This window comes from Bombina bombina, chromosome 6 (assembly GCF_027579735.1).
Source record: "Bombina bombina isolate aBomBom1 chromosome 6, aBomBom1.pri, whole genome shotgun sequence".
Classification (NCBI taxonomy): Eukaryota; Metazoa; Chordata; class Amphibia; order Anura; family Bombinatoridae; genus Bombina; species Bombina bombina.
The window spans coordinates 701,486,494-701,501,134 of NC_069504.1; the positions used below are offsets into that span (position 1 = coordinate 701,486,494).

General features: G+C 44.5%; 1 protein-coding gene across 2 annotated transcripts in view; it reads left to right on the forward strand.

Moving 5' to 3' along the window:
• Window positions 1-14,641, forward strand: part of TRMT1 (tRNA methyltransferase 1) — an 86,641-nt gene that overhangs the window by 52,517 nt on the left and 19,483 nt on the right. For both annotated transcript variants that reach the window (XM_053717831.1, XM_053717830.1), the window contains exons 10-13: window positions 3,793-3,862; window positions 4,005-4,139; window positions 4,354-4,439; window positions 4,555-4,663. In XM_053717831.1, the coding sequence (XP_053573806.1) occupies window positions 3,793-3,862; window positions 4,005-4,139; window positions 4,354-4,439; window positions 4,555-4,663 (400 nt within the window). The remainder of the gene's footprint in view (window positions 1-3,792; window positions 3,863-4,004; window positions 4,140-4,353; window positions 4,440-4,554; window positions 4,664-14,641) is intronic.

Genomic DNA, 14,641 nt, shown 5'->3' on the forward strand with positions numbered 1-14,641 from the left:
TAAAAGTACACGGTCAACACTGCATAGTGCAAACCAATCCCTGACCTTCACTCTAAGGTAACGGTCCCAGCCCAAAGGCTAGTTAAAGACCTAAGACAGAAAGTATCAAAACTCTGCCCCGACCTATGGGACAAAAAGGATAGATCTACGAGGAATCAAACCCCCAGAGTAGAGCTCTGACCGATACTTAAAAACTGGCATGCTACCATGAGCCATGACAGGAACTTTGTGCTCAGGGCCCAGAACCCCTACACTGTCGCCTTCCATAAAGAAGGAACACTCCCAAGGGGAAGGAAGTATTCTGACCCACAGCATCCTAATACCAGAATCCAAGAAACGCAAGAAAGGATCAAGACCCTCTGATGCGAGAAAAACAAGGACCCACAGGCCTTCACGGATACTGAGGTACCTCCAAATCGAGGAGAGCAACGCAAGCATCAGTCCCCCACCCTAGGTGAGAAGAAGAGGAAGAAACTAAACGGTAACCACCCTACCAATAGAGGCGAGACCCTTTGGCCCAAATCGCCAGGCCAGTTGATACGAGAACTGGAAGCCTACCAGGAAGCATTAGATGCCCCCGAAGACAAGTAGGGACCCGTGAAAGAGACCTCAAACTTAAGCCTCAAGCAGATATTAATCTCCCATGAGAGTCAAAACACCACGTCCCCTCAAGGGACACGCGGGAGATCCAAACCCTAAAGTTAAACTGAACCGCCCATGCCCGTTCCAGGCAAGAGACATGTTCCTAAGCCAGGGTCCTCGAGAACTGAACCGTTTGCAAGATCTAACCGCCTGAGGAACCCATAGGCAGCTTCCTATGGTTGGGGGCGCACCCAAGACTGAGCCTTCCACCATCTAAAGACCCCAGACTTAGAGCACCAGCAACAGCCTCAAACCCAAGAGTCTAAAAAACTCCTGACCGGTCTAAGAAAATGGCAACCACATTGGATCATAAGGTAATCCTTTGTAGACAGGCTTAACCACCTGATCTACACGCTGGTGTATATAAATGGTCATTTTCTTGACCCCAGAAAGACAAAGGTCTGTATCTGACCCCTGACCTCCTACTCGCAAGCCCAAAGGCTAGATCTCCATAAGGTCGAAGCACCCGAGAGTCTAAAAACCACGGTATGACAAGGGGCAGTTCCTAGATTAAGAAGACGACAGTCTCCAGAGATCTTCCCAAGATCGGACTCACGAAAATCCTGTAACAGGAATAACAATGGGAGCCTCGCCGCTCCTGGCAGAAAGGACAGGGTGATCCACCCCCCTGTACTCCAAGCACTCGAGCAAAGTAGACGCTGAGAAAAAGAAGGACATGCCTGCACTTCCAGACACAGATGACCCAACCCAAGATGGGAAGAAAAGGAAACTCTGCCACCGCCAAAAGTAATGTGACTGGGCTACAAGAGTCAACAACCGGAAGATACCGAAAGTGAAAACGTAAATAGTCGACCTCCCAAGGTCATACACATCTCCAAACCTTAAAGGAATGTGAAACTATGGTTCCGAGTCCACAGGGACCTTTAGAAACCACAATGATGTCTTAAAAAGTCGGTCACGTATCCCAAGCAAATTAAAAGAAAAGACCAACTAAAATCGGAGCTCACAACCTTCCTTCCAGAAGCGTTGGATCTATGCATTAGGCCTCCATACTTTGTAGTAGGATCCGAGCCCGAGTCCATATCAATAGGCCAAAGTGACATTCAGAATCCAACAGGATAATCAACACCACGAGGGTGACATGAACCCAAAGAACAGCAAATAGCACCCGACCAGTACCTGCCTGGTACACTCCAGAACTGTCCAGAAAAATCGACCCGAAGGTTCGATAATATGAACTAGAAACATAACTTCGTTCTTAATCAAAAGTGCGCAACTTCTGAGGAAGTGCCCATGCGACCACAAAATCGCAAGTATCCGTTCCAGAGAAAGAACGTTACCAAAACAGAAATTTAAATGTGAGCTTATTAAAAACAAATGCATCCTATCTGGATCAAAAAAAAAAGTAAGGCAGCACCCGCGGGTGAACGCCCAAGGAGAATGGATACACTAACAGGACCAGCCGATCAGAGGCCCCATTCACCCAAGCTCAGAACTGGAACCGATACATAAAAGAAAGAAAAAACGGAGACGTCAAGGAGATTAGCTTTATCCCCAAACGTCTAACCCAGCTTGCCATCTGGCATCTAAGGCCGAGGATTCCTCGACCCTCCAGCACTGCCAAAACATGTCTTAGTAGGACACAAATACGTGCCAGCCTATAACGGAAGGCAAAATTATCCCTCGCCAAATCGATAGGCGACCCCGGAGGCCAATGCTTCCCCAGAAGGCCGAACTGAATCAGGTGATCCCACGCCCAACGGGCCCTGGTTTACAGAACACGGACAGTACCTTAAAAATATTTCACTTGGGAGATATAAATGAGCCAGTCCCATAGATATGGCCATGCAGAACCGTGCCGTAACCTCTGGAGGAAATAAGCCACCTTCCGGAGGAGTAAAGGCCATAGGGACACTTGCTTTTGTAGCAAAGGAAGGGTCTGGGGCACGCGCCTCACAGGACATGGAATCCTCTGGGCGGATGGCTCAATGCACTCTAAGTTCCTTGATTCGGGAGAAGAGAGTACTCTAGAACGGCAAGGGCATGGATAACCTGGGCCATTTCATATTCATCACAAGACGCATTCTCCGAATCGGAGATATGCCTGTCTAAAAAATCATAATCCTCCATAACTTTGGGATTACAAAAATGACACACACTAACCGGCACCCTTTTTACACCCCCAATGGCTGAGGCACTCACCACCTCCTGTGAACCAGACAACTAACGAGCAGACTATTTCTGTCGCCACACAGTCAGAATATGGAAGTGGAAAACAACGTAACCGCACCGGGTCACGAGGTGCACCCTGCAAGTCACAAAAAGAGCACGTAAATCTAAAGAGATTGCGCTAACTGATAAGACCGTTATGTTCCCGAAAAGCCATGAGTCTAAGTATTACTACACATTAGCAGATATAACCACACAACAAACATGATTAAAGTGCCCCCTGTTCAATAACCTTCCTCAGGAGATATTAACCCATATTTCCTTTTTTAAGATAAAAGGAGTCCCACTGGGACCCTACCTTCTTTCATTAACATTACATTCACATATCGAAATAAAATGAAACGATCTTACCGGAATCTGCGCTGTGGAACAGGAACACGGCCCTTCAAGTGTGACAGATAATAGCCTCGCTTCTGACATGGACTTGAGTGAAAAAAAGTAGGCAGCAAAACTCGTCAACGCTGATTGCCAAGGAGCTGTTAATATGAGTAGGGATGGTTTCACAGAAAGACTCTCCCTGCATCACCAGACCCTAACCTTCATCCATGCTCTCACTGAGAGGCTGACAGGATTACTTAAAACTCCAGTCCCATTTCGAAGAGTACTACCCTCCATAAGAGACTATCTTCAAACTTCAGACATTTCTCTGCCAACCTCCTGTGATGAAATGCAAAGAATGACTGGGGGATGAGGAAAGTGGGAGAGGTATTTGAAGCCTTTGGCTGGGGTATCTTTGCCTCCTCCTGGTGGGCAGGTTCTGAATTCCCAAAAGTAATGAATGCAGCTGTGGACTCTTCCCATTTAAGAAGAAAAGTTTAATTTGGACTTTACTATCGTTTAATGTACCTTTAGGGTTAAAATGAAGTAAATACTGTTTTCATTGTATGAGATTAAACAATAGATGTGGTTATCCATTATAATTTATCATACATCCTTGTTATTTGCTTCCTCCATGTACAGCACAAAATTTTCACCTGGAACTGGTCCGCCTGTAGGAATGAACTGCGAGTTTTGCCACCAAAAGCATCAGGTATCAGAGCATCAGTGCTGCAGGCTCATAGTTATGGTCTGTAAATTGACTAATTCTACTGTGTAGCCTATTATCTGTGGATACTCATTATTATTAGTCGACATATTTGCATATTAAATTTAAGTTTTATTTCTGAATTCAGATGGGAGGTCCGCTGTGGGCGGAGGCTCTTCATGATAATGATTTTGTCGGAAGAGTCTTATCGGCTTTGGAACGAAACCCAAAGAGATTCAGAACCTCAGACAGAATACAGGGTGTGCTCAGCATGGTAACAGAGGTGAGACCAAGACCTTGTACTTTACTTGCAATGGTACAGTTATTAGGAAGCTAAGTGACATTTAGTTATTTTCCAACTTGGTACATATAGATGGGATCTATGGTTTATATGAGTGTGTCCCCCTCCCACCGCATGACGACACAGACAGGGGAACAGTGGCACAAATAGATTGTCCTTTGTATTAATATATATATTTTTTTTTTTGGCTGCAAAGGAGCTGACTGATGTCCCGTTATATTACACATTAGATAACTTGAGCAGTGTAATTCATTGTAGCACCCCACCTTTGCTGCAGTTCCGGTGAGTAGCCTTGAATGTTGTCGTTATGTAGTTTATGCTTGCTGGTCTGTAAACAAGCATGTGCATTTATATAGATACCAATATGTACATCATATGTTTGTTCTTCTTCTGCCAGCTCTGCTCTGCTCCATGCAGGCTACAGGGTCTCTCTGTCTCATGCTTGTAAACAGGCTGTGAAAACTGATGCTCCTGCTTCCGTCATCTGGGACGTAATGAGATGCTGGGTGAGTCCACAGCTCCAAGGAGCAGCCTACCTTACCACAAAATGTTCTATGTTAAGAAGAAAAATCATGTCTAGGCAAGAAGTGAGGTTCTCCATATAATTATTTTTGTTGAATTGTGATTAAAAGGACACTGAACTGAGTTATCCGTCAAAAGTTTAAAGGTAGAAAATAAAAAATAATTGCAATATACACTATCTGCTCTTAACTGACCACAACAAATGAGACTAGGAGGGTTTCCCTGAGCTGTTTTTGATTTGCAAAACCTTGTACATTGTGCTAAGAAAATAGAATTTTGAAAGTATTTATTTTGTATCACTCTCTTGTAATATGTTTACTGATAATTCTTCTTAAAATGGTGCATTCTCTAGTACTTATTTAGCAGGATAGATTCTCAATAGAATCTTAACCCCTTCATGTCAGGGTGCAAGTGCTTGTGCTTGCTGGAAAAAACTAAATTTATGCTTACCTGATAAATTATTTTCTTTCTTGGCATGGAGAGTCCACAAATCCATTCTAATTACTAGTAGGAATTCAACTCCTGGCCACCAGGAGGAGGCAAAGAACACCCCAGCAAAGCTTTAAGTATCCCTTCCCATAATCCCCAGTTATTCAGCCGAGGGAATACGGAAAGAGAAGAGGAACACCAAGGGTATAGAGGTGCCTGAAATTTAGAAACCAAATAAAAAGCTGTCTAGAATTTAGACAAAGGTGGGCCATGGACTCTCCATGCTAGGAAAGAAAATATCAGGTAAGCATACATTTTGTTTTCTTTCCAATGGCATGGAGAGTCTACGACTTCATTCTAATTACTAGTGGGAACCAATACCCAAGCCAGAGGACACAGAACAGAAAGGGATGAAGGAACAAGACAGGCAGACCTAAACTGAGGCAAAAACATAAAATCTGTAAAATTTGGAAAAGTATGTAATGAGGACCAAGTGGCCGCCTTGCAAATTTGCTCCACAGAAGCCTAATCTTTAAAGGCCCAAGAAGAAGAAACAGCCCAAGTTGAATGAGCCGTAATCCTCTCAGGAGCCTTTTGTCTAGCTGTCTCATTAGCCAATCGAATAACACTCTTCAACCAAAAAGAGTAGTTGACGTGGCCTTTCGGCCCTTACATTTGCCAGTAAACATAACAAAAAGGGCAGAAGATTGGTGAAAATCCCTATTAGCTTGGAGATAGAATTTTAGAGCACGAACCACATCCAGCTTGTGAAACAGACGCTCCTTCTGAGAAGGATTAGGACACAACGAAGGAACGACAATTTCCTGAATGATATTGCGGTCCGAAACCACCTTAGGAAGAAATCCCAATTTGGTATGAAGGACCTCCTTTTCTGCATGGAAAATAAGATAATGGGGATCACACTGTAGAACCGAAAGTTCTGAGACTCTACAAGAAGAAATAGAACAAAACTTTCCAAGACAACAGTTTAATATCAGCATGCATAGGCTTAAACGGAGCCTGCTGCAAAACCCAAAGAACAATATTAGGGTTCCAAGAGCAGAGATCTGACCCTTCAGAGAACTGACTGACAAGCCCTTCTCTCCAGACCCTTCTGGAGAAAAGACAAAATACGGGGAACTCTCACCTTGCGCCAAGGAAAACCTTGAGATTCGTACCATAAGTATGTGTGCCAAAACTTAGGATATATTTTGCGAGTTACCGGCTTACAAGTCTGGATCAAGGTGTCAATAACCTTTTCAGAAAAACCTCGTCTAGACAAGACTAGGCGTTCAATCTCCATGCAGTCAGCTTCAGAGAATCTAGATTTGGATGAAGAAAAGTATCCTGAAGTAGAAGGTCCTTCCTCAGCGGTAATCTCCACGAAGGAAAGGATGACATCTTCATCAGGCCCGCAAACCAAATTCTGCAAGGCCAAGCTGAAGCAATTAGATTCACCGAAGGCAGCGTCTGTTCCGGGCTATCAGCTGAGGAACCAGGGCAAACGGAGAAAAAGGGTAAATCAGACCGAAATCCCATGGAACTACTAGAGCGTCCACCAGAACTGCTGGGAAGTTTGATGTTTAGACGAGACACCATCAGGTCCAACTCTGGAACCCCCCTGGGTAACATCTGCCTGCTCAGGTAATCTGCTTCCCAGTTGTCCACACTTGGGATGTGAATGGCCAAAATTTGTCAGTTCTGAGACTCTGCCCACAGAATGATGCAAGAAACCACCTTCATCGCCAAGGAACTCTTTGTTCCTCCCTGATGGTTGATATAAGCCACTGATGTGATGTCCGATTTGGAATATGATAAACCGGCCCAAACTCAGTTGAGACCATGCTATCAGGGCATTGAAGATTGTCTTTCAGTTCTAAAATATTTATTGGGAGGACGGACTCCTCCTGAGGGGTCCTTAAGGGACCCCAAACTGCTCCCCAGACAGAAAGGCTGGCATCTGTAGTCACAATCTCCCAAGATGGTCTAAAGAAGCACGTGTCTTGAGACAAATGATACTAATAGAGCCATCTTTTGAGAGAGGCCCGAGTGGTTTCTGTTCCATTGTCTGAGCATGCATAGCTGTAGAGGTTTCAAATGGAAGCGAGCAAAAGGAATAATGTCCATGGAAGCCACCATGAGACCAATTACTTCCATACACTGTGCCACTGAGGGTTGGACAGAGGACTGAAGAGAAAGCATGCTGAAAGGAGTTTGGACTTTCTTGCTTCTGTTAAGAAAATCTTCGAGATTTAATTTTTGATTGTCCTTAAAAAAAAAAAAAAAACAGACCCTGGTACTTGGAATTAGGGAACTCTTGTCCAGATTCACCATCCACCCATGAGAGCGGAGAGTGAACAACAGATAATCAGTATGGGACCTTGCTAAATTAAAAGATGGCGCCTGAACCAAGATATCGTCCAGGTAAGGTGCCACTGCAATTCCTTGAGACCTGGCAACTGCCAAAAGAGCCCCTAGAACCTTCGGAAAGGTTTGGGGGGCCGTGGCTAGACCGAAAGGAAGGGCTACAAACTGAAAATGTTTGTCCAGAAAAGCAAACCGAAGGAATTGAGAATGATCCTTGTGGATAGGAATATGATGGTAAGCGTCCTTCAGGTCGATGGTGTTCATGAACTGGCCCTCCTGAACTAAAGGGAGAATGGAGCGAATAGTCTCCATTTTGAAGGACGAAACCCTGAGAAATTTGTTGAGGCACTTCAGGTTCAAAATAGGTTGAAAAGTTCCCTCTTTCTTGGGAAGCACGAACAGATTGGAATAAAATCCTCGGCCTTGTTCTGCCGAAGGAACAGGAACGATTACTCCTAGAGAAGAGAGATCACTGACACAGTTTAAGAATGTCTTTCTTTTTTCCTGGTTTGCTGATAATCTTGACAGGAGAAATCTGCCTCTCTGAGGACAAGATTTGAAATCTATCTTGTATCCCTGAGAGACCACCGCCCAAGGATCTGGAACATTGCAAATCCAAGCCTCTTGAAAGACGGAACGTCTGCCCCTTACATGATCCGATCTCGGATCGGGGGTGAATTCTTAATGCTGATTTGTTCTCAGAAGGCTTCTTGGACTGCTTGCCCTTTTTCCAAGGTTGGACTGGATACACCACAAGAGGGAGAAATTTATCAGGTAAGCATAAATTTTGTTTTCTCTTGTAAGGTGTATCCAGTCCACAGGTTCATCCATTACTTGTGGGATACCAAAGCTTTAGGACACGGATGAAGGGAGGGACAAGGCAGGCACTTAAACGGAAGGCACCACTGCCTGTAAGACCTTTCTCCCAAAAATAGCCTCTGAGGAAGCAAAAGTATCAAATTTGTAGAATTTGGAAAAAGTATGAAGCGAAGACCAAGTCGCCGCCTTACAAATCTGTTCAACAGAGGCCTCATGTTTAAAAGCCCATGTGGAAGCTACCGCTCTAGTAGAATGAGCTGTAATTCTTTCAGGAGGCTGCTGGCCAGCAGTCTCATAAGCTAAACGGATTATGCTTCTCATCCAAAAAGAAAGAGAAGTTGCCGAAGCCTTTTGGCCTCTCCTCTTTCCAGAGTAGACAACAAACAATGCAGATGTTTGACGAAAATCCTTAGTAGCTTGCAAATAAAACTTTAAAGCACAAACCATGTCAAGATTGTGTAACAGACGTTCCTTCTTTGAAGAAGGATTAGGACACAGTGACGGAACAACAATTTCCTGATTGATATTCCTATTAGATACTACCTTAGGAAGAAACCCAGGTTTGGTACGCAAAACTACCTTATCTGCATGGAAGATCAGATAAGGGGAATCACACTGCAAGGCAGATAACTCTGAAACTCTTCGAGCCGAAGAGATAGCTACTAAAAACAGAACTTTCCAAGCTAAAAGCTTGATATCTATGGAATGCAAGGGTTCAAACGGAACTCCTTGAAGAACTTTAAGAACTAAATTTAAACTCCATGGCGGAGCAACAGGTTTAAACACAGGCCTGATTCTAACCAAAGCCTGACAAAACGCCTGAACGTCTGGAACATCAGCCAGGCGCTTGTGCAAAAGAGTAGAAATCTGTCCCTTTAAGGAACTAGCCAATAATCCCTTTTCCAATCCTTCTTGGAGAAAAGATAGTATCCTAGGAATCCTGACCTTACTCCACAAGTAACCCTTGGATTCACACCAATGAAGATTTTTACGCCATATCTTATGATAGATTTTCCTGGTGACAGGCTTTCGAGCCTGAATCAAGGTATCAATGACCGACTCGGAGAAACCACGTTTTGATAAAATCAAGTGTTCAATCTCCAAGCAGTCAGACGCAGAGAAACTAGATTTGGATGTTTGAATGGACCTTGGAGTAGAAGGTCCTGCCTCAGTGGCAGAGTCCATGGTGGGAAGGATGACATGTCCACCAGATCTGCATACCAAGTCCTGCGTGGCCACGCAGGTGCTATCAAAATCACCGAAGCTCTCTCCTGCTTGATCTTGGCAATCAGACGAGGGAGGAGAGGAAATGGTGGAAACACATAAGCCAGGCTGAAGGACTAGGGCACTGCTAGAGCATCTATCAGCGTTGCTTGGGGATCCCTTGACCTGGACCCGTAACGAGGAAGCTTGGCGTTCTGACGAGACGCCATCAGATCCAGTTCTGGTTTGCCCCATAGTTGAATCAGTTGGGCAAATACCTCCGGATGGAGCTCCCACTCCCCCGGATGAAAAGTCTGCTGACGTAGAAAGTCCGCCTCCCAGTTCTATACTCCTGGGATATGGATAGCAGAGAGATGGCAAGAGTGAACCTCTGCCCATAGAATTATCTTGGAAACCTCCATCATTGCCAGGGGACTTCTTGTTCCCCCCTGATGGTTGATATAGGCTACAGTCGTGATATTGTCCGACTAAAATCTGATGAATCTGACCGCAGCTAGTTGAGGCCAAGCCTGAAGAGCATTGAATATCGCTCTTAACTCCAGAATATTTATCGGAAGGAGGGCCTCCTCCTGAGACCACGAACCCTGAGCCTTCAGGGAATTCCAGACTGCGCCCCAGCCCAGAAGGCTGGCATCTGTCGTCACTATAGTCCACTCTGGCCTGCGGAAACTCATTCCCCTGGACAGATGGACCTGAGATAACCACCAGAGAAGAGAATCCCTGGTCTCTTGATCCAGATTTAACAGAGGAGACAAATCTGTGTAGTCCCCATCCCACTGATTGAGCATGCAAAGTTGCAGTGGTCTGAGATGTAGGCGGGCAAACGGAACAATGTCCATTGCCGCTGCCATTAGGCCGATCATTTCCATACACTGAGCTACTGACGGCCGAGAAGTGGAATGAAGAGCACGGCAAGAAGTTGGAAGCTTTGATATCCTGACCTTTGTCAGAAAATTTTTCATTTCTACCGAATCTATCAGAGTTCCTAGGAAGGAAACTCTTGTGAGAGGAGAGAGTGAACTCTTTTCTCTGTTCACCTTCCACCCGTGAGACCTCAGAAAGGCCAGAACAATGTCCGTATGGGACTTGGCGATTTGAAAAGTCAACATCAGGATGTCGTCTAGGTAGGGAGCCACCGCTATGCCCCGCGGCCTTAGAACCGCCAGTAGAGACCCTAGAATCTTTGTAAAGATTCTTGGCGCCGTGGCTAATCCGAAGGGAAGAGCCACAAACTGGTCATGCCTGTGTAGGAAGGTGAACCTGAGGAACTGATGATGATCTCTGTGAATCGGAATGTGGAGATAAGCATCCTTTAAGTCCACGGTAGTCATATATTGACCCTCCTGGATCATAGGGAGGATGGTTCGGATTGTCTCCATCTTGAACGATGGGACCCTGAGAAATTTGTTTAGGATCTTGAGATCCAAGATTGGTCTGAACGTTCCCTCTTTTTTGGGGACTATAAACAGGTTTGAATAGAAACTCTGCCCCTGTTCCTCCCTTGGAACTGGGTGGATCACTCCCATAACCAGTAGGTCTTGAACGCAACGTAAGAATGCCTCTCTCTTTATCTGGTTTGCAGATAGTTGTGAGAGGTGAAATCTCCCCTTTGGAGACGAACCTTTGAATTCCAGAAGATATCCCATGGAAACAATCTCTAGTGCCCAGGGATCCTGGACGTCTCTTGCCCAAGCCTGAGCGAAGAGAGAAAGTCTGCCCCCTACTAGATCCGGTCCCGGATCAGGGGCTACTCCTTCATGCGGTCTTAGAGGCAGCAGCAGGTTTTTTGGCCTGCTTCCCCTTGTTCCAAGCCTGGTTAGGTCTCCAGACTGGTTTGGACTGGGCGAAATTTCCCTCTTGTTTGCATTAGAGGAAGCTGAAGCTGCGCCACTCTTGAAGTTTCGAAAGGAACGAAAATTATTCTGTTTGGTCCTTAACTTATTGGACCTATCCTGAGGAAGGGCGTGACCTTTTCCTCCAGTAATATCAGAAATGATCTCCTTCAGACCAGGCCCGAATAAGGTCTGTCCCTTGAAGGGGATGTTAAGAAGCTTAGACTTTGAAGTAACGTCTGCTGACCAGGACTTGAGCCATAGCGCCCTACGCGCCAGAATAGCAAAACCTGAATTCTTAGCCGTTCGCTTGGTTAAATGAAAAACGGCATCAGAAATAAAGGAATTATCTAACTTAAGAGCTTTAATCCTGTCTAAAATATCATCTAACGGGGTCTCCACCTGTAGAGCCTCCTCAAGAGACTCGAACCAAAAAGCCGCTGCAGCAGTAACTGGGGCAATGCATGCAAGAGGCTGGAGAATAAAACCTTGATGTATAAAAATTTTCTTAAGGAGACCCTCCAATTTTTTTATCCATAGGATCTAGGAAAGCACAACTGTCCTCGACGGGGATAGTTGTACGCTTAGCTAGGGTAGAGACTGCTCCCTCCACCTTAGGGACCGTCTGCCACGAGTCCCGTATGGCGGCATCTATGGGAAACATCTTTTTAAAAGCAGGAGGGGGAGAGAATGGCACACCTGGTCTATCCCATTCCTTAGTAATAATTTCCGAAAACCTCTTAGGGACTGGAAAAACATCAGTGTAAACAGGCACTGCAAAGTATTTGTCCATCTTACACAATTTCTCTGGAACTACAATGGGTTCACAGTCATCCAGAGTCGCTAAAACCTCACTAAGCAATAAGCGGAGGTGTTCGAGCTTAAATTTAAATGCTGTCATTTCAGAATCAGACTGAAGCAACGCCTTCCCTGAATCTGAAATGTCACCCACAGATAGCTCTCCTGCCTCAGCTTCTGAGTATTGTGAGGGTATATCGGACACAGGTATTAAAGCATCAGAAAGCTCTGTATTAGTTCTAGCCCCAGAGCTGTCTCGCTTTCCTTGTAACCCTGGCAGTTTGGACAATACCTCTGAGAGGGTAGCATTCATAACTGCCGCCATGTCCTGTAAGGTAAAAGAATTAGACGCGCTAGATGTACTTGGCGTCACTTGAGCGGGAGTTATAGGTTCTGACACATGGAGATAGCTAGATGGCATAATCTCCCTTTTTTCAGTCAGAGAATCCTCTGGAGATAAATCTTTAAGCGCCATAATATGGTCTTTATAGTTTATAGAAATTTCAGTACATTTGGTACACATTCTAAGAGGGGGTTCCACAATGGCTTCCAAACATATTGAACAAGGAGTTTCCTCTGTCAGACATGTTTAACAGACTAGTAATGAGACAAGCAAGCTTGGAAAACACTTTAATAAAGGTGAAACAGCAATTAAACAAAAACGTTACTGTGCCTTTAAGAGAAAAAAACTAGCACTTAAACTGCAAAACAGTGTAAAAATATAGTAAAGTCTTCGAAATTTTTACAGTGTGTGTAAGGGACTAAAGCAACATTGCACCCACTTGCAAATGGATGGTTAACCCCTTAGCCCCCAAACCGGATTTAAAAAACGTCAACCACCGGTAAAAAACAGTTGAGCACCTTGCCACAGCTCTGCTGAGGCTCCTACCTGCCCTCAAATACGATTTAGGGAAGAAATAAACCCTTTATAATGGTCCTCAGATGCCAAAGGACTCCTCTAGGGAAGCTGGATGTCTCAGTCTGAAGGAAACTGTGCATCTAGAGCGTGAAAATAGGCCCCTCCCACCATGTACTGGATGTCAGAGGGGCCTTAAGAAAATACTCCTAGGAGTATCTGACTAGCCATGTGGAAAACTAGGCCCCAAATAAAGACTTATCTCCCTCAGCTAAAAAACGTCCTATTTATGAAAACATATAAACGTTTTGTCACTAAGTAATATGAGTATTAACATGAGTATTACCCTGTTTTGTAAGCATGATCCCAGTCATTGTTAAATCACTGCATCAAGCTTACTTCAAATACACAAGGCTCTGTCAGCATTTTCTAGAACTTATTCATCTCTCTAGAAATAAAAATACTGAACATACCTCAAAGCAGGTAATCTGCAGACCGTTCCCCCAACTGAAGTTTTCCCATACTCTTCAGTTATGTGTGAGAACAGCAATGGACCTTAGTTACAAACCGCTAAGATCATCAACCTCCAGGCAGAATTCTTCTTCTAATTTCTGCCTGAGAGTAAAACAGTACAACGCCGGTACCGTTTAAAAATAACAAACTCTTGATTGAAGGTAACACTACACTAAGTCACCACATATCTCTTGATACTTCCTATCTCGTCGAGAGTTGCAAGAGAATGACTGGGGGTGGGGGGAGGAGCTATATAGACAGCTCTGCTGTGGGTGTCCTCTTGCAACTTCCTGTTGGGAAGGAGAATATCCCACAAGTAATGGAAGAACCCGTGGACTGGATACACCTTACAAGAGAAAAAGGGGTTACATTTTTGAGGCATGGCAGTATCTTTATCTTTTGACTGCAACATGTGGAGCAAAGTTGCACAGGGGGAATCTCTTGGGCTTCTAAACAATATAAGCATTTGTCAAAATGAACTGATAAATCTTGATCCCTTTCCATTGTGAAATTTTCTCTCGTATAAGGAAAAACCACTGGATCCCAGAAAAACAAATTTAACCCAAAACCCAGAAGAAAATCAATCTGGGTTAGATCAATCAGGAAGCTATAAAAATAAACTTTGAAGCGCTTTCAAGCTTGTATATTCTCACTAGTTACTTCACTACTAGTTGTCTGATAAAACGCTATTCAGCATAAAACAGATAGAAAAAGGCACCTCTATGCTCTGTTGGAGTAGACTCCCCACCTCCTGATATAGACCACACAAACTCTGATGAGAACTCTCCACACAGTTACGGAGCTAACCGCTGCACAAGTCGCTTCAGGCAGAAAAGGAGACGTGCGGTCATCACATGACCGCATCAGGAAATTAACGGCACCACAGAAAAAGTGTGCTAAAAAAACTAAACAGTCTCTCTCTAATAAAAAAAAAACAACACCCTGTGCTAGCCCAGAAAGGAGTCTTCAGTGCTCAGACCGTTAAACACTAATGCCTCACACATGTCTCTGACAGCCTCAGTCCCAGAAACCTTAATGTTGGTATTAACATAACATTTCTTACACCAGTACCCTGCATATACTGCCCAATAAAATCCCCACATGAAGAGATTTATAGAGAACGT